General features: G+C 47.6%; 1 protein-coding gene across 2 annotated transcripts in view; it reads right to left on the reverse strand.

The window, feature by feature from the left end:
* Positions 1-8,647: 8,647 nt before the first annotated feature.
* OVOL2 (ovo-like zinc finger 2) overlaps positions 8,648-23,958 on the reverse strand; it is a 38,873-nt gene continuing 23,562 nt past the window's right edge. For both annotated transcript variants that reach the window (XM_011962911.1, XM_011962904.1), the window contains exon 3: positions 8,648-9,340. In XM_011962911.1, coding sequence (XP_011818301.1) covers positions 9,024-9,340 — 317 coding nt within the window. In that variant the 3' untranslated portion in view covers positions 8,648-9,023. The remainder of the gene's footprint in view (positions 9,341-23,958) is intronic.

Here is a 23,958-nt window from a genome sequence, read left to right on the forward strand (position 1 = left end):
AAAAAACCTAATAAAAATAATACAAATAAAAAACAATAAAGCATAACTACTATTTATATAGCATTTACATAGTATTAGGTGTTGTAAGTAATCTACAGATGATTTAAAGTACATGGAAGGGCTGGGTGTGGTGGCTTATGCTTGTAATCCTAGCACTTTGGGAGGCTGGGGCGAGAGGATCACTTGAGTTCAGGAGTTTGAGACAAGCCTGGGCCACATAGTGAGACCTCATCTTTAAAAACACACACATATATGTGTGTGTGTGTATATGTGTGTGTGTATATATGTGTGTGTGTGTGTATATATGTGTGTGTGTATATATATGTGTGTGTGTGTATATATATATATAATTGGGTCATATCTATCAACATTATAAAAACCAGCAACTGGCCGGGCGCGGTGGCTCAAGCCTGTAATCCCAGCACTTTGGGAGGCCGAGACGGGTGGATCACGAGGTCAGGAGATCGAGACCATCCTGGCTAACACGGTGAAACCCCGTCTCTACTAAAAATACAAAAACTAGCCGGGCGAGGTGGCGGGCGCCTGTAGTCCCAGCTACTTGGGAGGCTGAGGCAGGAGAATGGCGTAAACCCGGGAGGCGGAGCTTGCAGTGAGCTGAGATCAGGCCACTGCACTCCAGTCTGGTTGACAGAGCGAGACTCCGCCTCAAAAAAAAAAAAAAAAAACCAGCAACTTACATCATAATGGGCCAAACTTCCTGATATATTTTGAAAAGATCGCCCAAACTCCTAGAAGTTATATATCCATATATATATATGGATACACACACACACACACACACATATATATATGGAAGGATATAATGTAGGTTATATGCAAATACTACACCTTTTTTTTTGAGATGGGGTCTTACTCTGTCACCCAGGCTGGAGTATAGTGGAGCGATCTCGGCTCACTGCAACCTCTGTCTCCCAGGCTCAAGTGATCCTCCCACCTCAGCCTCCTGAGTAGCTGGGACTACAGGCCTGTGCCACCAGCCTGGAAAATTTTTTGTTGTTTTGGTAGAGGTAGGATTTTCCCATGTTGCCCAGGCTGGTCTTGAACTCCTGAGCTCAAGTGATCTGCCTGCCTTGGCCTCCCAAAGGGCTGGAATTACAGGTGTGAGCCATGGTAACCAGCCAATACTACACCATTTTATATCAGGGACTTGAGCATCTGTGGACATAGACTGTACAAATGGCCCTTAATCATATGAAAAAACATTCACTCTCTCTCAAATATAACAAAAATATAAAATAAAACTACACCAAAAAACTATTTCTTCCATATCAGATTGGCAAACATCCCAAAGCATGGCAAGACAACACTGGCAGGATGGTGAGGTCACGGGTACTCTCACACATCACAAACAGTACAGCCTCTGGGTAGGGTAATCGGGCCACATCCATCAACATTATAAAAACCAGCAGCTTACATCATAACGGGCCAAACTTCCTGATATGTTTTGAAAAAACTCCTAGAAGTTAGGCAGAGAAAAAGACCAACACCCCAGTGGAAAAAGGGGCATTTAGGCAGTTCACAGAAGAAGGAACTACAAATGACCCTTAATTGTATGAAATTGTTAGCTCTAACCATTGCATTTCTGGGAATTTATCCCACAGATATATTTGCTCCTATACGAAATGACATATATATAAAGTTACTCATTATAGCCTTCTCCATAGTAGCAAAACATTGGAAATAATGTTACTGCCTATCAATAGAAGACTGGTAGCCTAAGTTATGGCACATCCATATAATACAATACCAGATAGCTGTAAAGAAGAATAGGAACACTTTTTTGTTTGTTTTGTTTTGTTTGAGATGGAGTCCCACTTTGTCGCCCAGGCTGGAGTGCAGTGACACAATTTTGGCTCACTGCAACCTCTGCCTCCCAGGTTCAAGCAATTCTCTTGCCTCAGCCTCCCGAGTAGCTGGGAGTACAGGTACACACCACCATGCCTGGCTAATTTTTTGTATGAGAACACTTTTTTGTACTATTTTGGAAAGAACTACTAGATGTACTATTAAAAGAAAAATGTATATATACCTACTGTGTACCAACAATTAAAATTTAAAATTTAAAAAAAAGAAAAAAGAAAAATGCAAGGTGCCAAACAGTATGTATAGTACGCTATCTGCTAATTAAAATGCTAAAAGAAGAAGAAACAGTGGATGGCAAGAATACACACATTCATGTTTGCTTATATATGGATAAAGAAACAGGAAAGTTACAGAAGGAGCTAATAACAGTGGTTAATTACAAAGGTATAGGCTTGGCGGATAAGGGACGCATTTGCAGATACGACTTTCCTTTGTGTACGTTTTTATATATTATTGTATTCTTCTGAAAATGCCACATAATTTGCAATAAGTGATTCACTCCTTAGCTCCAAAAGCAAGTCCTTTATCAAAATGCAAATGTTCCAAAGGGATGTAGCCGGATTCTGTGGACCTCAGTCTTTTTCACCCCTAAGAATCTGTCCCTGTGATTTCTCTCTTCCCCTGCTTGGTGAGCTTTAGAGAGCCAGCCTGCAGCTGCTCAGAGCACTGACTACTAAACAGCCCACAGTTGCTGTTGCTGGAAATGCCCAGTGGTTATGCCTTCCCTGACCAGGGAAGCCCATAGCTGATGACGGGCCCCCTTGCCTCAAGGTGGGACAACTTTGGTCGTGCCATTCATACTCCAGAGGTGCCTGGAATCAGGCCAAGGCTGGACGTCAGCCGACCCTGTATCTTTGCTGAGTTCCTTCCTCTGCTGTCCCTCACTTCCCTCACCTCCTTCTTGATTTCTCCTGAGAGCCTCCCTCAATAAATCACTTACCCCAGAATCCTTGTCTCAGACTCCGCTTCTAGGACCCAACTTAAGACATTCACAATAAATCACATTGATTGAAAACAGATCCCTTTCTCCAAAATGAAAGACCAGTAGGCACTTCTGACTAGCCCAAGCGTCAGCATATCCGCACGGTGCTCAACTAACACCAACGTAAAGCAGATAGTGCTGGGTGGACTCGGTACAAGTTATAGCCCATGGGTCTCCATCCCCAGCACCTTCAGACCCAAGGCTCCAGGGCTGCCAGCCTGAGAACCCTAAGTCATGATTTTGGGCACTTTGGCTGGATTTCCAAGCAACTGGCTGAGAGCAGGACAGGTAAATAGAGTTGGGAGGAGGAGGGAGCAAAAAAGGCTAGAGTGGACGTCAGTTGGCTTTACCTGCCATGGTAAAGACTTTCAGTCACCCACCATAATCCATCCCCATTCTGCTGCACAGAAGTGTTGTGGCTGAGACGCCTGCTTTTCTCCACCCCTCTAGTTAATGTGACTAAATTCTCCCTATGGAATGGGAATGGAAGGGCCATACCCAGGCCAGTGTCTTCAGGTGGGGGCTGTGACCCTTCCACACCTGTACCAGACACAATCATCATCTCGCTGGGTTTTGCCAGCTTTTAGGTCTATGTGCTGAAAGCTGCTTACAGCTAACCTCTGGAGATTTTCCTGGCACAGGAAGCATGCTTGGCCAGTGCACAGGGCAAGTTGGAAGGGCTCTAATGTCAGCAGCCTTCAACCAATGATGGATGGAAAGTTGCAGACAGTGTCCTACGCATCTGCAGTGGGATAACTCGGAGACATGTGCTGTACTACCTCCCAGAGGGCCCAGGACAATTAAGCACAGTTACCCACAGCAGTAACTTCTTTGATTCTGTTCCCCACATGAGCACTTTTCTTCCTGTCACACCTCCCCAATCCCCTGCAGATACTTTCTGGGCTTGCTTCCTAAACAATCCACTTGAACTTTAATCCTTGCCTCAGAATTGACTTCTGGGTGAACTAAAAATACATTTAAAAGAGGAGAGACTGGGCCTTAAAAAGAGCCCAAATTGTTGAGCTCCCTGCCAAGTCACCCCCAGGTGTCTCTGCCCACCAGCCTGCGTGAGACCCTCAGTGCAGGTTTTTCCAATCAGTTGTTTGTTCTTCCATCCAACACTCAAGATTTGCTTCTTCAAGACAACTTTCCTATCAGCTGAGACCCACAGAAACCCAGCTTCTACCACGCATATGATGGCATTATCTTAGGGTATGGCAGACCATCACAAGGAGAAACTCTGGGCCCTCAAGTGATGGCATGGAGAACTCCCAACCCAGAACAACTACGTGAGAAACAACACTCTCTCTTTAAGCCGTAGGTGTGTTGGGAATCTTTGTTACAGCAGCCATGCCTGATCTGTTTTTTTGTTTTGTTTTGTTTTAGAGATGGAGTCTTGCTCTGTCACCAGGCTGGAGTGCAGTGGCACCATCTCAGCTCACTGCAACCTCTGCCTCCCGGGTTCAAGCGATTCTCGTGCCTCAGCCTCCTGAGTAGCTGGGATTACAGGCACATGCCACCACCATGCCCAGCCAATTTTTGTAGTTTTAGTAGAGATGGGGTTTCACCATGTTGGTCAGACTGGTTTCAAACTCCTGACCTCAACTGATCCTCCTGCCTTTGCCTCCCAAAGTGCTGGGATTACAGGTGTGAGCCACTGCACCCGGCCCAGCCATGCCTTATCTTAACTAGCCTAGCCGTCCAACGTCCACTTCCTCTTCTGGCCGTGGAGTCCTGATTTTCTGCTGGAGAATCCCTTTCCCACTGCTCCCAGACCAGGGATGTAGCTGACCTGGGCTCTCTCCACTCAGTTTAGGGGAGGGAGGGGCTTAGGCCTGGGCTAAGAGAGCCACACATTTCCCAGGGCACAGTAATTAGTTGAGGGTGGGTCCCAGAGCCAAATCTGCCCAAGATCTTAGCCTGAAAGAGAAACCCTCCTACTGAGTGACTGCACTGTGAGGCAGAAGTCCAGAGCTGTGGGTGGCCATCCAGCCTCCATTTGCGCCTGCCTGAGAAAGAAGTCACTATGGGGGAAATTGAGCTAAAAGATGGAGAGGGAGGTAGGAGAAGATGACATCACATAAGCACCAGATCTGGCCACCCCTGAAACTGGAACAACCCTAGGCTTTTCAGCTATTACATTCCCTTTTCTGCTAAATTTGTTTTACACTGGGTTTCTGTCCCTTGCAACCAAGAGCTCTGTTTAATAAAAACCTGACCCTAAAGAGAATGTTAGCTGGTTCACAATTCCCTGTGCAAAACAGGCACAGGCCAGCTGCCCCAGCCTGTCATTTGGATATTCCTTTCTAAGAATGCTCACTTTTGTTGTCTACATGACCCAGATAACCAAGGAGAAAGCAAATCAACCACCTTCCAGCAGTGCCTTCCTGGGCAGCAGGTACTAAGAGAGAACACAATGTTAGTAGTCTGCCCTCTGGAGTCAGGGTTGAGCCTCAGCGCTGGCTGTCCTGGGAGGCTGCACCTATGACACACTTGAGTGCCAGCTTCAACCCCTGCTGCTGCTGCTGCTGCCTGGATGGGGCCATTTAGACTGTTTTGTGCCACAGCCTCAGCCCAGGAACCCAGAACTTCAGATGAGGCGGGGCAAGGCCCCATGGTCCCTGAAACTTGCCAGTTCAAACACTGGAGGGATGAGGACCCCCTAGTCACTCCTGGTCTCATACCTGCCTCTGCATGGTCCCAGTCCAGCCTGAGGCCTTTGCTTTCTTTTTTGAAGGGAGGGTGAGGAGAGAGGGGGAAAATAGAGGTGTTCTAACTAGACTTAGGATTCCTGGCCTCTGCCTCTGACCGCCAGAGGACAGCCTCTGCAGTTGCCTCATCTACTCATGGAAACAGGGATGTGACCCCAGGGGCGCTCTGAGGATTCTTCCAGAAAACATCTGCCCAGTGAGGGCTACCTAGCTCACTGCCCAAAAAGCATTTGTTTCCTTTTCTTCTGAAACAAAAGCACTGAATTGAAAGAGAAATGTTGACTCAAGCTATAGGATATGTCACTGAAAATGTCCAGATCTTGGCATAACGCCTGGCGCACAGTGTGGGAGAGAAGGAGAGAAGAAGGTGGAAGGAAAGGAGGGAGGGGAAAGGGAAGAGAGGAGGAAGCGGGGAGACAGAAAATAAGACAAGGGCCTCCTCATCTGGATGTTTCCCTAGACCGAGAAGTGGCCCAGGTGGTGCCCAGGGGACAGGAAGTGGGCAAAAAAGACAATGGGGTGTAGGTGGTGGGGTGTAGGTGATCAGGGTATAGGTGACCAGGATGTAGGTGATGGGGTGTAGGAGACTGGGGTATAGGTAATGGGGTATAGATGATCAAGGTGTAGGTGATGGGGTCAAGGTGATCAAGGTGTAGGTGATGGGGTGTTGGTGATCGGGGTGTAGGTGATAAGGGTGTAAGTGATGGGGTATAGGTGACCGGGGTGTAGATGATCAGGGTGTAATGATACGGTGTAGGTGATGGGGTGTAGGTGAAGGGGTATAGGTGATGAGGGTCAAGATGATCAAGGTGTAGGTGATGGGTTGTTGGTGATCAGGGTATAGGTAATCAGGGTGTGATGGGGTATAGGTGATGGGGTGTAGGTGATGGGTTGTAGGTTATGAGGTGCAGGTGGTGGGGTGTAGGTGATCAGGGTGTAGGTGATTTGGGTGTAGGTCATTGGGGTGTAGGTGATGGGATGTAGGTGATGGGGTCAAGGTGATAGAGGTGTAGGTGATGAGGTATTGGTGATCAGGGTGTAGGTGATGGGGTATAAGTAGTTGGGGTATAGGTCATTGGGGTGTAGGTGACCAGGGTATAGGTGATTGGGGTGTAGGTGATCAGGGTGTAGGTGATGGAGTATAGATGATCAAGGTGTAGGTGATGGGATATAGGTGATCAGGGTGTAGATGATTGGAGTCAAGGTGATTGAGGTGTAGGTGATGGGATGTTGGCGACCAGGGTGTAGGTGATCAGGATGTAGGCAATGGGGTGTTGGTGACCATGGTGTAGGTGATCAGGGTGTAGGTGATGGGGTGTTGGTGACTGGAGTATCTGTGATCAGGTTGTAGATGATCATGGTGTAGGTGATTGGGGTGTAGGTGATGAGGGTATAAGTGATGGGGTATAGATGACTGAGGTGTAGGTGATGGGGTATAGGTGATGAGGTCAAGGTGATCAAGGTGTAGGTGATGGGGTGTTGGTAATCAGGGTGTAGGTGATCAGGGTGTGATGGGGTATAGGTGATGGGGTGTAGGTGATGAGGTATAGGTGATGGGGTAAAGGTGATCGGAGTGTAGGTGATGGGATATAGGTGATTGGGGTCAAGGTGATAGAGGTGTAGGTGATGGGGTGTAGGTCATCGGGGCATAGGTGACCAGGGTATAAGTGATTGGGGTATAGGTGATCAGGGTGTAGGTGATGGAGTGTAGATGATCGTGGTGTAGGTGATGGGTTATAGGTGATCGGGGTGTAGGTGATGGGATGTAGGTGATTGGGGTAAAGGTGATAGAGGTGTAGGTGATGGGGTGTTGGTGATCAGGGTGTAGGTAATGGGGTGTAAGTGACTGGGGTGTAGGTCATCGGGGTGTAGGTGACCAGGGTATAGGTGATGGAGTGTAGGTGATCGGGGTCAAGGTGATTGAGGTGTAGGTGATGGGATGTTGGTGACCAGGGTGTAGGTGATCAGGATGTAGGTGATGGGGTGTTGGTGACCATGGTGTAGGTGATCAGGGTGTAGGTGATGGGGTGTAGGTGATTGGAGTATCTGTGATAGGGATGTAGATGATCAGGGTGTTGGTGACTGGGGTGTAGGTGATTGGGGTGTAGGTGATCCAAACTTCCTACTCAATTCAGGCAGCAGCTCCCAGCCTGAGGCAAATACCCTCCCAGGCAGACAGGATGAGGAAACCTCCTCCCCTGCCCCGCATGGCCAGCTGCACACGTTTTACCCTATCAGGGTCTTGCCTCCCATGGCTCTGACGCAGGCCTTCAAGGTGAGGAGATGGAGGTAGCAGAGGTCACTGCACTCGGCTGTCACGCACCTTGAGGGAACTTCTGGCATTGTTATCCCGCCTGTAAGTGAGGAGCCAGCATTCCTCATTCTCCAGGGTTGGCCCCAAAGCTCATTCAAGGGAGGGAGAAGAGCCTTCAGCCAGTGCATCCTAACCGCAGAAAGCCAAAACCTCTGCAGAAAAAGAGACCAGGCCCATAAAAAGAGACCCAAGAGTTGAGTTCCCTGCCATGCCACCCCCAGGCATCTCTGCCCACCAGCCTGCGTGAGCCAGTCCCTCAGTGCAGGTTTTTCCAATTGGCCATTTGTTCTTCCACCCAACACTCAAGATTTGCTTCTCAGCCTGGACTACATAGCAAAACTCCATCTCTACAAAAAATACAAAAATTAGCTGGGCATAGTGGCACACACCTGTAGTCCCAGCTACTTGGGAGGCTGAAGTGGGAGGATTACCTGAGCCTAGGAGGTCAAGGCTGCAGTGAGCCATGATCATGCCACTGCACCCCAAGCCTGGGCAACAGAGTGAGAACTTGTCTCAAGAACAAAAAAAAAAAAGAGGAAGATCTGCTTCTTCAAACCCACACAACTAATACAAAGTAATCAACCTCCCCACCTCAATAACCTGAAATTAAACATCACACAATAAGCCCTGAACAAAGAGCTGTAGGTCAATGTTCCATTTTGCTTTTAAAAGCTTCACAAGAACATTTCATTTATTAAAATAGTTTCTGTAAACTCTTTCAGAATAACAAAATTCATTTTCCTTGCTTAAACAGCATTTCAAGTAGAAGTATTTTTATTTCAAGGCACCATAAAATGATGATCTCTCTAAGAAATACCTCTCCTTCCATGTGTGAAAATCCTTGGGGAGGGAAAAAGAATCCCACACGGTGCTCTTGGCCATCAGGATCATGGAAAACAAACTTTGGTGAATGCGAGCAACTGCGCCAGACAGGACACAGGTTACAGGGCCTGATGTCACTACGGTAACTAACAACCTTGGAACAGACCCTACTGCTGATGTTTCAAAAGGACACAGAGGTGAACTGGTCACTTCTAATTAAGAAGAGCCAGCGGGGTGGGGGACGCTGAAAACCAAAAATCCACGTAGACATACGTGGCAGTGTGAACGTCTGTCCTCCCCTTCCTTCTCCTCACTTCCTCTCCTCCTCCTCACTCAGGCTGGTATTCTCCTGGTGTGCGGACGTCAGCTTGCCCTGCAAAAGGGCTGCCAGTTTTTTAGATGTCTTTTTGAGAAACGAGCTGCCTGGGTGAGCACTGTTCACGTGAAGGTACAGGTCCTCCTGGGTGGGGCCCGTGTAGCCGCAATCCTCGCAGACGTAGAGCTTGTCCCGCCGCTGCTTATAGGCGTACTGCTGCTGCACCCCGTGGATCTTCTTCAGGTGGGACTCCAGAGAGCAGCGCTGGGTGAAGGCTTTATTGCAGACGTTGCATTTATAGGGACGAATGCCTGCAAGGACGACAGAAACAGCATCGATTGGTCATGGCCAAGCCAGAACCACCCAACTATGAAGCCAGTAAAAGTCATCCTGACCAAGGATTCATGGCAGCATGAGGACAATGGTTACAGCAGGAGACAAAACTGTCTACAAAAAATCATAGCATCCACCTCAGCAAACCTAACACAAACAGATGCCAACATAGGGAAAAAAGCCAAAAACAAACAAACAAACAAAAACCACCGGCTTTAGGAAGGAAGGTTTTCATTCTTCCAACTCGCATACATTAATGTTTTCATATTATTGTGAGCAAAGTACACTTTTTAAAAAAAAATTAATTCAGGTCAGGTGCAGTGGCTTACGCCTGTAATCCCAGCACTTTGGGAGGCCAAGGCGGGCAGATGACTTGAGGTCAGGAGTTCGAGACCAGCCTGGCCAACATGGTGAAACCCCGTCTCTACTGAAAATACAAAAAATTAGCCAGGCATGGTGGTGAGCACCTGTAGTCCCAGCAGCTCGGGAGGCTGAGGCAGGAGAATCACTGGAACTCAGGAGGCGGAGGTTGCAGTGAGCTGAGATCGAGCCACTGCACTCTAGCCTGGGCAACAGTGAGACTCCATTAAAAAAAAAAAAATTAATTTGGGTTTTCCCAGAAACAGAGCCTGGGACAAAGATTCCAGTACAAGTAGTTTATTTGAGAGGTGATCCTGGGAATAACCTATAGGGCAACAAAGATGTGAGGCAGGGAGGGGTAGGATCCAGTACAGGGGGAGCTACCCAGCCAGTTACCAGGGTCCAGTCCTGTTGTGCAATGCAGGGAGACAGTGTGGCACACACCTTGGCGTCATCTTGCCCCTCCAGGAGCTGAGGTCAGTCACTGGCTGCCGGCTGCTCCTGGGTGGCTTTGATTCTCCATCCCCAGCACTTCTGCCTGCCTTGTACAGACACACTGGGCTCCAGCAGGAAACCTCTCCAGCAGAGGTGCAAGGGTGGGCAGTTGCCACTTGGACTGTGTGCCCAGAAATGGCAGATGCCCAGGCCACTGGCAGGATACTGAGGCATTTGTTGCAGTTATGAAAATCATTTCCAAACAAGATATCATGCTGGCGTTAGAACTGGGCTAACATTAGACCTGCCTTCTAGCTGAGATTTCACAGGTACAACATAGAGCAGGGAGTTCAGCCTCATCAAAGCACTGCCGCTCCTACCTCCACGACTGGTACTCACCCTGATGTGTGTGGCAGAATGTCAGATAAAGAATATAAACATGGACTCTGCGTGTATGCAACAGACTATTTAGATGAGCCTGGACACTGCAGTATTTTACGTACTTGCCAGAGCCTCAGAATCACCTGGAGAGCTTTTGAAAATTTTAACTCACTTCTCCTAAGACCAACTCAGTGGGTCTGGGGTAGGAATCAGGAATCTATTTATTTATTTATTTATTTATTTGAGACAGAGTCTGGCTCTGTTGCCCAGGCTGGAGTGCAGTGGTGAGATCTTGGCTCACTGCAAGCTCCACCTCCAGGGTTCACACTATTCTCCTGCCTCAGCCTCCCGAGTAGCTGGGACTACAGGTGCCTGCCACCACTCCCGGCTAATTTTTCGTATTTTTAGTAGAGACGGGGCTTCACCACGTTAGCCAGGATGGTCTCGATCTCCTGACCTCGTGATCCGCCCGCCTCGGCCTCCCAGAGCGCTGGGATTATAGGCGTGAGCCAACGTGCCAGGCCCAGCAATCTATTTTTAACAAACGTCACTGGATATTTCAGCATTTAACTTGGCTTTCAGGAGCTACCGATTATGGTCTTTAAGATTCTGGTTGTGGTCTTGCCTGAGGTCACGTAAGGTAGTGGCAGGGCAGAGACCTCAGAGCACACCCAGCTCAGTACTCTACACTGGCAAAGGTCACCCCTTGAGCCAGTGGCTGAACAGGAGGCTCACACTCAAAAAGAAGGTTGGGACTTAAAGATGGAACAACAGACACTGGGGACTACCAGAGGGAGGGGCCAAGGGCTGACAGACATCCCAATGGGTATTACGTGTACTACCTAGGTGGCAGGATCATCTGGACCCCAAATCTTAGCGTCATGCAATGTACCCATATAAACAAACCTGCACATGCACCCCCTGAATCTAAAATCAAAGTTGAATTTTTTTTTTAAAAGGTTGAGACTGGTATGTGACAGAAGCAAGCACACTAAGCTGAAATCTCACATGACAGATTCTAGGAAATTCCTGTAGGTCATATCAGCAAGTTTTATTGGGCTTTAAGAAACGAATTGTCTGGGTGCTGCACAGTGACTCACATCTGTGATCCTAGCACTTTGGGAGGCTGAGGTGGGTGGATCACCTGAGGTCAGGAGTTTGAGACCAGCCTGGAAAAACCCCATCTCTACTAAAGATACAGAAATTAGATAGGCATGGTGGCACATGCCTATAATCCCAGCTACTGGGGAGGCTGAGGCAGGAGAATTGCTTGAACCCAGGAGGCAGAGGTTGCAGTCAGTCGAGATTGTGCCACTGCACTCCAGCCTGGGCGACAGAGTGAGACTCCGTCTCCAAAAAAATAAATAAGTAAATAAATAAATAAAATTAAGAAATCACCATAGTAAGGTCTAACTTAGGCTCTCAAAGAGAGGTTACGGCTGTGAAGGAGACACAGTCACAAAAGCACGGAGGCTGAGAGAGGGTGAATCTGGTACTGGGGGTGCATGGAGCACAAAGGGGCCACTGCCACAGCCATGAGACCATCTTAGAGCCTAAAGACAGGAGGGATGCCACCTGGAGGAACCCGCAGACCCTGTACAGATTCCTGGACCTGCCTCAGGGACCAGGCACTAGGTCAGGGGCTGGGACTAGGAAGCTGCAGTTTTATTTTTAATATTTTATTTTATTTTTTTGAAACTGAGTCTTGCTCTGTCACTCAGGCTGAAGTGCAGCATCAAGATCTCGGCTCACCGCAACCTCTCCTTCCTGAGTTCAAGCAATTCTCCTGCCTCAGCCTCCCGAGTAGCTGGGACTACAGGTGCCCACCACCACAGCCGGCTAATTTTTTTTTTTTTTTTGAGACAGAGTCTCGCTGTATCGCCTAGGCTGGAGTGCAGTGGCGTGATCTCGGCTCCCCGCAAGCTCTGCCTCCCGGGTTCACGCCATTCTCCTGCCTCAGCCTCCCGAGTAGCTGGGACTACAGGCGCCCACCACCACGCCCGGCTAATGTTTTGTATTTTTAGTAGAGACGGGGTTTCACCATGTTAGCCAGGATGGTTTCGATCTCCTGACCTGGTGATCCGCCCACCTCAGCCTCCCAAAGTGCTGGGATTACAGGTGTGAGCCACAGTGCCAGGCGCAGCCAGCTAATTTTTGTATTTTTAGTAGAGACAGGGTTTCACTGTGTTGGCCAGGCTGGTGTCAAACTCTCGACTTCAGGTGATTCACCTGCCTTGGCTTCCCAAAGTGCTGAGATTACAGGCATGAACCATTGTGCCTGGCCCTAATAGTTACCTTTTATTAAAATATAAAAAATAGGCTGGGTGCGGTGGCTCACGCCTGTAATCCCAGCACTTTGGGAGGTCGAGCTGGGTGGATTGTCTGAGGTCGGGAGTTCGAGACTTGCCTGGCCAACACAGTGAAACCCCATCTCTACTAAAAATACAAAAATTTGCCTGGTGTGGTGGCCCACATCTGTAATCTCAGTTACCTGGGAGAACGAGGCACGAAAATTGCTTGAACCCAGCACACAGAGATTGCAGTGAGCTGAGATAGTGCCACCGCACTCCAGCCTGGGCAATAGAGCGAGACCCTGTCTCAAAATAAATAAACAAACAAAATAAATAATCAAAGGTTACTATTAATAGTTGTTTAAATTTAAAAGTAATATACCCCCAGTTTTACGGTGAAAAACAGCAGTAAATTAAAAAAAAAAAAACAGAAAAGATCCTTTTGTCACCCATGCACTTCTCCTTCCCTAGTCCTGACTCTCAAGTTTCTTGTGATCCTTCATGTTTTCTACAAATTATATATACATACATTTTATTTTATTTTATTTTATTTTATTTTATTTTTTGAGAAGGAGGCTTGCTCTGTCTCCCAGGCTGCAGCGCAGTGGCACGATCTCGGCTCATTGCAACCTCCGCCTCCCGGGTTCAAGCGATTCTCCTGCCTCAGCCTCCCGAATAGGTGAGACCACAGGTGCCTACCACAATGTCCGGCTAACTTTTGTATTTTTTTTAGTAGAGACGGGGTTTCACCATGTTGGCCAGGCTGATCTTGAACTCCTGATCTCAGGAGATCCACCTGCCTCGGCCTCCCAAAGTGCTGGGATGACAGGTATGAGCCACCGCACCCGGCCTACATATATATTTTAAGATTAATAAATATATGTCATCTCTGGGTGTTGCCTGAGCAGGAGAATTTTTTAAAGCTTCCCCAGGAAGCTCTAGTGCACAGCCAAGTATGAAAACGAGCGTTCTAAATAAATGCACATTCACATTGGCATATGCACGTATGTATATTTTTCTGAAACATAAACCTGGGGTTCTGGAGAGAAGGTCTGGAGGGTGGTGAAAGCTTACACTTGTCATTGCATCCCTGTCTGTACTACTTCCCATCTCCAACCACCTGCCAGTATTAATGATAATAATTTTCATATTAACTGTGGTTCCTTCTGGGCAGTGGAATGACCATCAATCTCCCACCTTTTCTCTTAAAACTATTCTAGGATGGGTGCATGGCTCACGCCTGTAATCCCAGCACTTCGGCAGGCCAAGGCAGGAGTTCTTGAGTCCAGGAGTTCCAGACTAGCGTGGCGAACATGGGGAGATCCCCATCTCTACAAAAAACTAAAAAATTAGCTCGGTATGGTGGCATGCCCCTGTGGTCCCAGCTACTCAGGAGGCTAAGGTGGGAGAAATGTCTTGAACCTAGGAGTTCAGGCTACAGTGAGCCATGATCGCGCCACTGCACTCCAGCTTGGATGACAGAGTCAGACCCTATCTCAAAAAAACAAAAAACAAACAAACAAAAAAACCCTCACCAATCAAGGTTAAGAAAGTTTTAAGGCAATATTTAAAAAATCAACATATTGAATGAATGAATGAACTCTATTGGTACCAGGAAAGAAATGTCACATCTTTGGGACTAGTTTTCCACACAGGCAAGGGCTACAGACTTCTCTCCTAAGGAATGCGCCCGCTCTAGCTTTCATGTTTGCACTGTAATGCAGACTTGGTGTTTTCCCGGCCTTCTAGGCCCATGCAGCAGTGAGCAGCTGGCTCCCGCTATCCAACAGATCAAGCAGCAAACCTGACTTCAAACCTTCAGCTTGTCAGAGCAGAAATCCACCCAGAGATTAATTGCTCCTTTCACCAGTTAGTAGACATAACCCGCTGCTGTTTTAAAACATCCAAACTAAAAATATGGGGAAGCTGGCACACTTACATCAGGGTTTAACCTGGATACAACAAACTCCTGGAGGTTCCCATCCTCAAAGGTGATCTGCCCCCTAGGAGAGGCCAGCCAGGCCACCACTCAGCCCCGTGTGCACAGGGCCACATCTCCTTCCTCTCTTCAGTGAACACATCCTTTGAGCATCTTCTATGAGCAGAGTACCCAGTAAGGCCTGGATAACAAAGGCTAGAAGATTCCAAAGCCCTGCATCATGCAAACAACAGAGATGATGGCAGTGGGGGATTTTTTCCAGGGAGGGGGTGGAATTAGAGCCTGGCTTGGAAGATGAGTGACTCGCAGGCAGAGATGGAAAGGAGACATAGGCCCAGAAAGCTCTAGTTACGGCACTTCTGACTTTTGCCAAATGCACTGCTCTGTGCCCCAGCACTTCTGCTTCCCAATTTTCTAGTGTAAACGCCACCATTCACCCCTCATTCATTGGTGCAGGCACTGCCATGCGGCAGCCCCTTGGTGACCCTTTCTAGGTTTGGGAACAAGCACCTCCCTCCCAGAGCACCCCCATCACCCACACACTCAGCGGGACAAAGGTGGCCAGAGAGGAGTCCTGGGCAAGAGGGACTGATGCCAAGGCCCCTCCCACCACTGAGGTTCACCCATCTTGGTGCCCTCACGCAAAGGCCAATCGTGCCTGTGTCTAAAGCAGGACATGGGAACTGAAGAACACCACCCATGCACTAGATATCATTAACCTACTGACACCCACACGACTGTGAGTCCAAGGCCACTGAAAAGCCGGGCTGCAGATCTGCTGCTCATTAACTGAAACAGGGGCAGGCTGCTCCAGTCCAAAAGGCCATTTCCTCACCTGTCACAGGGGTATCATAGCTCTTGCATGGCTGCTGTGAGGATTAGCTGAGATACACTAAGTTCTCAATTGGATACAGCTCAACGTAATGCAGATAAGCCTCATTCATAAGCTGGCTGCTGACCAGCCTGGCCAATATGGTGAAACCCCACCTCTACTAAAAAATACAAAAAAAATTCAGCCGGGCATGGTGGCGGGTGCCTGTAATCCCAGCTACGTGGGTGGCCAAGGCAGGAGAATCACTGGAACCCAGGAGGCAAAGGTTACAGTGAGCTGAGATGGCGCCCCTGCACTGCAACCTGGGTAACAGAGCAAGACTCTATCTCAGAAACAAAACAAAACAAAACCCAAAAAACATAAGCTGGCTGCTGGGCACATGAGTATTTTGCAGATTTGTCTTTAAACTGTACCTATATGTATACTTTTGTATGTGTCACTTATTTCACAACAAAAGAAAAGGATAATTTTTAAAAATGTGGTTGGTGGAGGAGGGGGGGACTGCTTTCGCCATCTGCTCTTTTGAATTTTGTACCATCAGCCTGTCCTACCTAGTCCAAAAAATATTGTTTATTGGGTTATCAAAAAGGTTTGTTGTTTTCAAATTTTTTACCCTAATAGCAAATCAAGCTTCATGCCATACATCCCCAAGGAAAATTCTTCACTTTGGAACCTTCTAGTTGCTTTCCTTGCTATAGGTCAACTGCTCCTTTACTGAACTTTATCCGAAGGTGAACTTCAGCAAGAAGATTTTTACAGGCATGCTTGTGGGAGTGGACATTTACGGTAGCCTCCTCGGAGGGCAATTTGGCAATGTCCATAAAAAAAATCATAGTGTATCTACCTTTGGCCCAGCAATTCCACATCAGGGAAATTATCCTACAGGAAGACTCACACAGGGAGGCAAAGGATATATAAGATATACTCATGGTAGGATTGCCTGAATGAAAGAAAGGAAAGAAGAAAGAAAGGAAGGGAGGAAGAAGGGAAGGAAGGGAGAGAGAGAGAGAAAGAGAAAGAAAGGAAAGGAAGGGAAGGAAAGGGAAGCGAAGGGAAGGGAAGGGAAAGGAAAGGGAGAGAGAGAAAGAACGAAAAGAAAAAAGAAAAGAAAAAAGAAGGAAGGGAGGGAGGATGGAAGGGAGGAAGGAAGGAAATATGCAAATGGAAGCGAATGTCATCAATTGGGGAATAGAAAAGCACAGTCCCTCAATAATGGAAATTTTGTCATGATTTCTTTTATTATTATTATTATTATTATTATTATTATTATTTTGAGATGGAGTCTCACTCTGTTGCCCAGGCCGGAGTGCAGTGGCACCATCTCAGCTCACTGTAGCCTCTGCCTCCCGAGTTCAAGCGATTCTCCTGCCTCAGCCTCCTGAGTAGCTGAGATTACAGGCGCCCACCACCACGCCCAGCTAATTTTTGTGTTTTTAGTGGAGACAGGGTTTCACCATGCTGGCCAGGCCGGTCTCAAACTCCTGACCTCAAGTGATCAGCCCGCCTTGGCCTCCCAAAGGGCTGAGATTACAGGTGTGAGCCACCGCGCCCAGCTCCAAGATACATATTATATGAAAAAAGCAATAAGCATTAAAAAGTTTTGGGAAAAAAATTAAATCGTGGAACTGAGGCTTGGCATGTGAAGGAAGTTTACATTTTTTTCTTTCCTTTTGTCTCCTAATGAACATATTACCTTCTTAGCTAAAAAATAAATTAAGATAAAATACAAATTAAAAATAAAACAATGACGCGAGGGTTTGTTAACTGGACCAGGCAATTCCGCATGACAGCATTCAGGCCACTAGGGGTGGAGGTGACTTGATTCGTTCTTCTCCATCTGCCCCACTCCAAACGTCTCCCAATCTGCATTTTTCCCAATCTAGTCAATTCTTCCCTTTGGGCTCCAAACAAAGACACCATTGTTTTCTCTTCTTTAATCAAGATGGGATTTGTGTGCCTTCTCCTCCCTCTGAATGTAGCCCCCGATGGAAGATAAGGACAGAAGGCGCCCTAGAGGGTGGGGCTGGTGCCGCCTCCCCACCTCCCTGACCTCAGAACTGGAATTCCTCGGCTTCACTCTGTGGAACTCAGCAGCTTCGCCAGGGATGGCATGAGCCCTGAACTGCCTCCTTTATTCCAGCCAGCGTTGTTAAGTTATAACCAGCGTGGGTTTATGATCTCCCTGGGCCACATGGCTCCCTGCAAAGCCTTAGCTGGGAGCCCCACGGATGCGTGTGCCCTTCTCACCTGTTTATGGCCCTTTACACGGTCTTCTCTGCAGTTTTTTATATTGTCTGAAATCTTTTACAGAATATGTAGTCATTTTACAAATGAGCAAAATAAAACACTTTCCATAAATGCTGGACTTGAATGATGGGCTTGGCACATTGGGCACTTCCGAAGCAATAGTCTGCATTTTCCGCGTGCTCGCTCCTGAGGACTCTGGCACTGCCAGTCCGCGGAGCACCCTTTGAGTAGGGAGGGTGTGGGCACTCAGTGCAGAGTCTTGTGCTTGCAAGGGCTGGTTATTATTTTTTCCTCTAAAATACAGATGGCCTCCCTCTCCTCCCAAAGCAAATAATTTACTTCAACAGAGAGCCATTCTTAGGAAGCATCCTAGCCTGTTCAACCTAAAACACTGAAATAAACCCCAAAAGAATATCCTGTAAATACTATATATATCCTATAAATATAAAGGCCCATGATGTTTTTCACAGGCTATGAACTGAATACATTCATTTCCTGGAAGTTCATGTCCCCTCTCTCTATTTTGAGCTGGTTAGCAGGCAGAATTTCCCATGTTGGCCTCAGTGATCCTGTCAACTTCACTAAAGTACAGCAGTTCCCTCAATTATATAGTGGCTGCACTGCTGGCTTCCCATCCAGACCACTTTTCTGGGTCAGTGCCTGTCCCCAGCTGTTGTGCGGTTTCTGGCTGTCCCCTTCTTTAAGGAATCAGCACTGGGCAAGTGACGTTCCAGATGCTCAGGAGTGTCTGCCTGACCTTACCCGGGGCAGACACAGTCCTCAGCCAACGTCAGACTGAAATAGGGGTAAAAAAAGTCCCTGCCTCCACCTTGCCTGTAGCAGGTCCATCCTGGAGTCCATTCACACTCCAGATCCCCCCAGGGATGAGGTCAAGGCTGCACTCCAGCTAACAGCAAAACCCATGCTCATCCTCTGCCCTCACAGGACCCTGTTGACAGCCCTCCCTCAATAAACCATTTGATGGGAAGCCGCTTCCAAACCCCACCTAAAACAATTTGGATTGAAAATAGCCACTTGTTTGCTGATAACATTTTCACAAAATATTACAGAGTTTTTCTGCACAGGTCAGTTTCTCTCTTTCAGTCTTCAATAAGACACCACACCATTTAACTAACACTCCCTTCTCCTCTTTCTCTCTCTCTCTCTCTCTCTCTCTCACACACACACACACACACACACACTCCTCCAATTTACCTTTCTTGGGTGAACTCACAGCCAAAAAAGAAGTCCTAATCTTTTCTTTTATCTACTTGGATATTAATGTAAGACATTTTCAGGTTCTAGTTTCCCTGGATCTTTTTCAAGATGTTTCTTTGTGTTTTGAGTCTTTCCTTAGATATCCTGTTTGCTCAGTAGTTGCAGGGGATAGGAAGAGATGGGGGGGAGAAGGGGGTGGTGCATATTAACCCTGATTCTCTATCTCACTGTCTTTGCCCACCTCGTCAATATTATAGCTACAATTCTCCAACAAAGGGTCCTGGGGTCCCAGATAACTCTTTAAATTGGCCATGGCCTGGTCTAATTGGACTGCAAACAAACACACCCCTCATTTAACGATCTGTCATATTTATGTTAAGTGTCTATATCTTTGTTTCTGGCCTAAATACAACATTTACTTATAAGAACCAACAGCAAAAATACAACACTCACAGCTCAGTCAAAGGCAAGACCAGGGCACAGTGGCTCATGCCCGTAATGCCAGTACTTTGGGAGGGCGAGGCAGGCTGATCATCTGAGGTCAGGAAGTCGAGACCAGCCTGGCCAACATGGTGAAACCCCATCTCTACTAAAAATTCAAAAATTAGCCAGGTGTAGTGGCATGTACCTATTATCCTAGCTACAGCTACTTCGGAGGCTGAGGCAGGAGAATCACTGGAACCCAGGAGGCAGAAGCTGCAGTGAGCCGAGATGGGAGCCACTGTACTCCAGCCTGGGCAATAGAGCAAGACTCTGTCTAAAAAAAAAAAAGAAAACAAAGCAAACAAACAAAAACCAAATTCCCACTGAATTCCAGTAAGGTCTTTTGGAGCTGGTGAAGTTTGTTCACATGAACTAAAACATTATCTGAGACACCCACATTTTTGCACTGTGTACCAACTGTCTCTTTCGGACAGAGCTGAAGAGTTGGCTGGGCAAGCCTGTTCCTCTGAGCTTGCCACCTACTGATGTGTCAGGAAGCTCCGGCTGCTGTTTCTGGTCTTTTATTACATGGAGACACACCTTCATCAGAAAATAGGTCAGGATGGGGCAAATAGGTCTAAAACATTTCCATAGTTCCATTCGTTCATCACTTTAAGTGTCAAAATTACGACTAAAATTTTTAAATGTTATCTGTAGGTTATCTTAGTGCCATCCAATAGAAATTAAAATGCAAGCTGCTTTATAAGTTAGCATTTTGTAGAAGCTGCAAACAAATAGGAAGAAACGGGTGAAATGAATTTTAATGCTATATTTTGTTTAACTCATTATGCCCAAAATACTACCATTTCAATGTAAAATCCACGTTAAAAATTGAGATTTCTGGCCAAGCGCGGTGCCTCACGCCTGTAATCCCAGCACTTTGGGAGGCCGAGGTGGGCAGATTACCTGAGGTCAGGAGTTCGAAACCAGCCTGACCAACATGGAGAAACTCCATCTCTACTAAAAATACAAAATTAGCCAGGCATGGTGGCATATCCCTGTAATCCCAGCTACTCAGGAGGCTGAGGCAGGAGAATCACTTGAACCCAGGAGGCAGAGGTTGCAGTGAGCTGAGATCGAGTCATTGCACTCCAGCCTTGGCGACAAGAGTAAAACTCCTTCTCAAAAAAGAAAAAAACCAAAAAAATTGAGATTTTTACACCTTCTTTTTTTGCATTACAACTTGAAACTTAGTGTCTTTTTTGCGCATACAACACATCTCAATCTGGACCAGCCACTCATCTGAGACTCAGGAGCCACCCACCGTCAGGGGCCATCAGACCAGCCAGCGCACCTCTAGGTTTTTCACTCCTAGCTGCCTCCTAAGCCCTAGCCTTTCCCCTAAAGCGATAATTGTGAAGCCCTTTGGGGAAGCGTCAGGTGGAAAGCGTCATTCACTAACTTAAATGATTTTCAGCACCCTCACAGGAGTCACTAGAAGAGTAGGAGATGGAGAAAATCTGAGAACCTCAGGTTGGGAGTCCGAGGGGGTACAGGCACCCTCTTTCTTGCTTCCTCTGTGGGCAGAGGACATCTTGGCACCACTGAACTCACATGCTCACAGGCTCCTCTATAACCTACTAAACCCCAGGTCAAGGTGTGCAGTTTGTGCTACTAATAGGTCTGAATTTCCCTTTATCTCACCTTCCTCTACAAGCAAGCAGGCTTCTAGAAACTGCAACAGGGCAGGCTGGTGAGGCCCCTGCCTCAGGGAGAAGGCTGAGGAAGGCACTGGGAGGCAAAGAGGGCAGAGAAGGAGACCCCACGGAGGAGAAAAGACCATGAACTTCAGGCCAGCCAGTTCTGGTTCTCAGCTCTACCACTGAGGGGTTGTGTGAGCTCCCTGAGCCTCGTTTCCTCATCTGCAAAAGGTAGGGAACAGCAGCACTGACCGCTTGGGGTAGTTTGAGATGAGAGGATAAAGGCTGGGGACCTGGCATGAAGGACAGTGACCACGTGTGGCTTGCTTCTGTCTGCAGGAGCCGTGGTACTCTCTGAAGGGTCTCCCAGTCTCTGCCGAGCCACCCTCCTCACTTGCTAAATCTTCTGCCTCCCAGGGTGGATGCCCCGTTCATATCCCTTAGCAGGCTGCCAGGCATCTCAGATGGTTTCTGCATCTCTCTGCCTAAGGATGCTCTCCAGGCCTGCAAAGGGCTGGGATGGGCAGTGGGTGGGGAGAACTGCCTACGAGTCAGGAGGTCCAGGATGGACACCCAAGCAGAAGGGATGGGGGTTGATCGAGCAACCTGGGGTGCATTCTGTATGGTTCTTCAGAGGATCTCCAGCGGGATGGAGCTCCCATTGCCCATAGTGATAACCCACTTATTATCATTGAGCTCTAATTGGCTGTCTTCCCTCCCGACCTCCCCTCCCTCCTCTACTGTGTTTCTTGGGATCACCTCCCAAATACACTGCTCACATTCAAATCCTTGTGTCAGTGTCTGCTTCTTGGGCAACCCAAACTAAGACACTCCTCATCAGCAACGCCCTTCCTCCTTCTGTCCTGCTGTAGAAAGCTTGCTCATTCTTCAAGGCCCAGCTGAAACACTACCTTTTCTAAGAAGCCTCCCTGACATGCAGTTAGAAACACGGCACCTCCCAGGACTTCCCTTTGGCATGTGCCACTTTTTCTTCTGTCTGGCATATCTGCTGTTTCACTTGTCTCACAGTCAGATGTCTGAGTTATTCCTCCCTGTGTTGGCTGAGAGCTCCATGAGCACGAGGTGAATCCTAGGGCCTGTTACACATCAGGTCCTCAGGAAGCCTCTGCCAACTGTTGGCAATTTTACTACTAACAATAGCCAATGTTTACTAAGCACTTACAATGTAAGAAGCACTTTTATGTAATTCTGGCCCCAAAACCTCACAACCACCATTTTAAGTGGCAAGTATTAAAATTATCACACCCATTCTAGAGATGGAAAAACTAAGGTGAAAGATGAATAATTTAGACCAAGTCTCACAGTCAGTTAACTCAGATCAGGAGTTCTTAACTACTATGTGATCGCCTCAACTTGTAAACTCTTCTCTGAGAAGCTGCCAGTCCCTAATATTTCCCTTAGTCTCCAGCAATGGAGGATTAACTCAGTCACAGGGGAGGCAACGCCATCAGCTCAGTGTTTACTCCAGCTGACAGTACCGACAGCCAGCCATGCTCCCTGGGCCCCTTGCACTGTGTCCTAGAAGCCGGGGTTGGGGGATTGACCACAGAGTCCACCCAGGCAGGGAATGCCCTCAAGGACATCCTCAGAGACGATGTCCTTGCAACACCCTCCAGGGCCGCCAATGGCCAGCGACTTCAGGAGTGGTCCCGATTTCCTGCCCCCGGGTCAGGAGGAAAGCCCAGCTTTGCTGCTGCTGCTGGATGGGTCCCTTGACAGCCTCGAGACCTTCCCCTAGGCCTCTTATAAGACCCCCCACTGCCCTATGGATCCTCCACCACTCCCTAAGCATTCTCCTCACCCCCACCCGATGGCCAGCTTAGCCTCACAGAGGTCAAACTTTTACTGATTCACTGGTGCTAGGAAAAGAAGCCATATAACCAGACCCAAAGAGCACACTGTGGGATTCCATTTACATCAAGCTCAAAAACAGGCAACAGTAACTTAAGCTGTTAGAATTTGCAACAGTGGTTTTCCTTGGAGAGAAAGAGGTAGACTGGGAGGGGTAGTGACTTCTAGTGGCTGGAAATATTCTGTTTCTTGGTCTGACTGCTAGTTGCACGGGTGTGTTCACTTTGTAAAACTTCCTAAATTCACTGAGGTCGACACTTAGGATCTGTGCGCTTTTCTGGATGTATGTTAAACTGAAACGAAAAGTTCCCTTTAGAAAAAGTTTTTGGCTGGGTGTGGTGGCTCATGCCTGTAATTCCAGCATTTTGGGAGGCCAAGGCAGGTGGATTGCTTGAGCCCAGGAGTTTGAGACCAGCCTGGGCAAAATGACGAAATCCCATCTCTACAAAAAGTATAAAATGCAAAAAAAAAATTAGCTGGGAGTGGTGGCACGCACCTATAGTCCCAGCTACTAGGGGGGCTGAGGGGGGAGGATCAGTTGAGCCCAGGAGTTGGTGGCTGCACTCCAGCCTGGGTGAGAGAGTAAGACACTGTCTCAAAAAAAAAAAAAAAAAAAAAAAAAAAAAAAAAAAAAAAAAGAAAAGAAAAGAAAAGAAAAAGTTTTAAAAAAGGAAAACAGAAAAGAAATATGTTAGGATTCCAGCCACTCTCTAAGGTGGCAGAAACTCTTTCCAGAGCAGGAAGGCAGCTCACGACCAATCCTCTAAGAGCAATCACGCATGATATGAACTAGAAAATAGGATGCAGAGGCCTAAGAAGGAACCTGTATGAGGGCTGAGTAGCTGGGAGCCCCATCTGGAGGGAGGAAAGGGTCTTCCCATCCCTACCAAAATACCAA

Source organism: Colobus angolensis, unplaced genomic scaffold, assembly GCF_000951035.1.
Source record: "Colobus angolensis palliatus isolate OR3802 unplaced genomic scaffold, Cang.pa_1.0 Scaffold117, whole genome shotgun sequence".
Lineage (NCBI taxonomy): Eukaryota > Metazoa > Chordata > Mammalia > Primates > Cercopithecidae > Colobus > Colobus angolensis.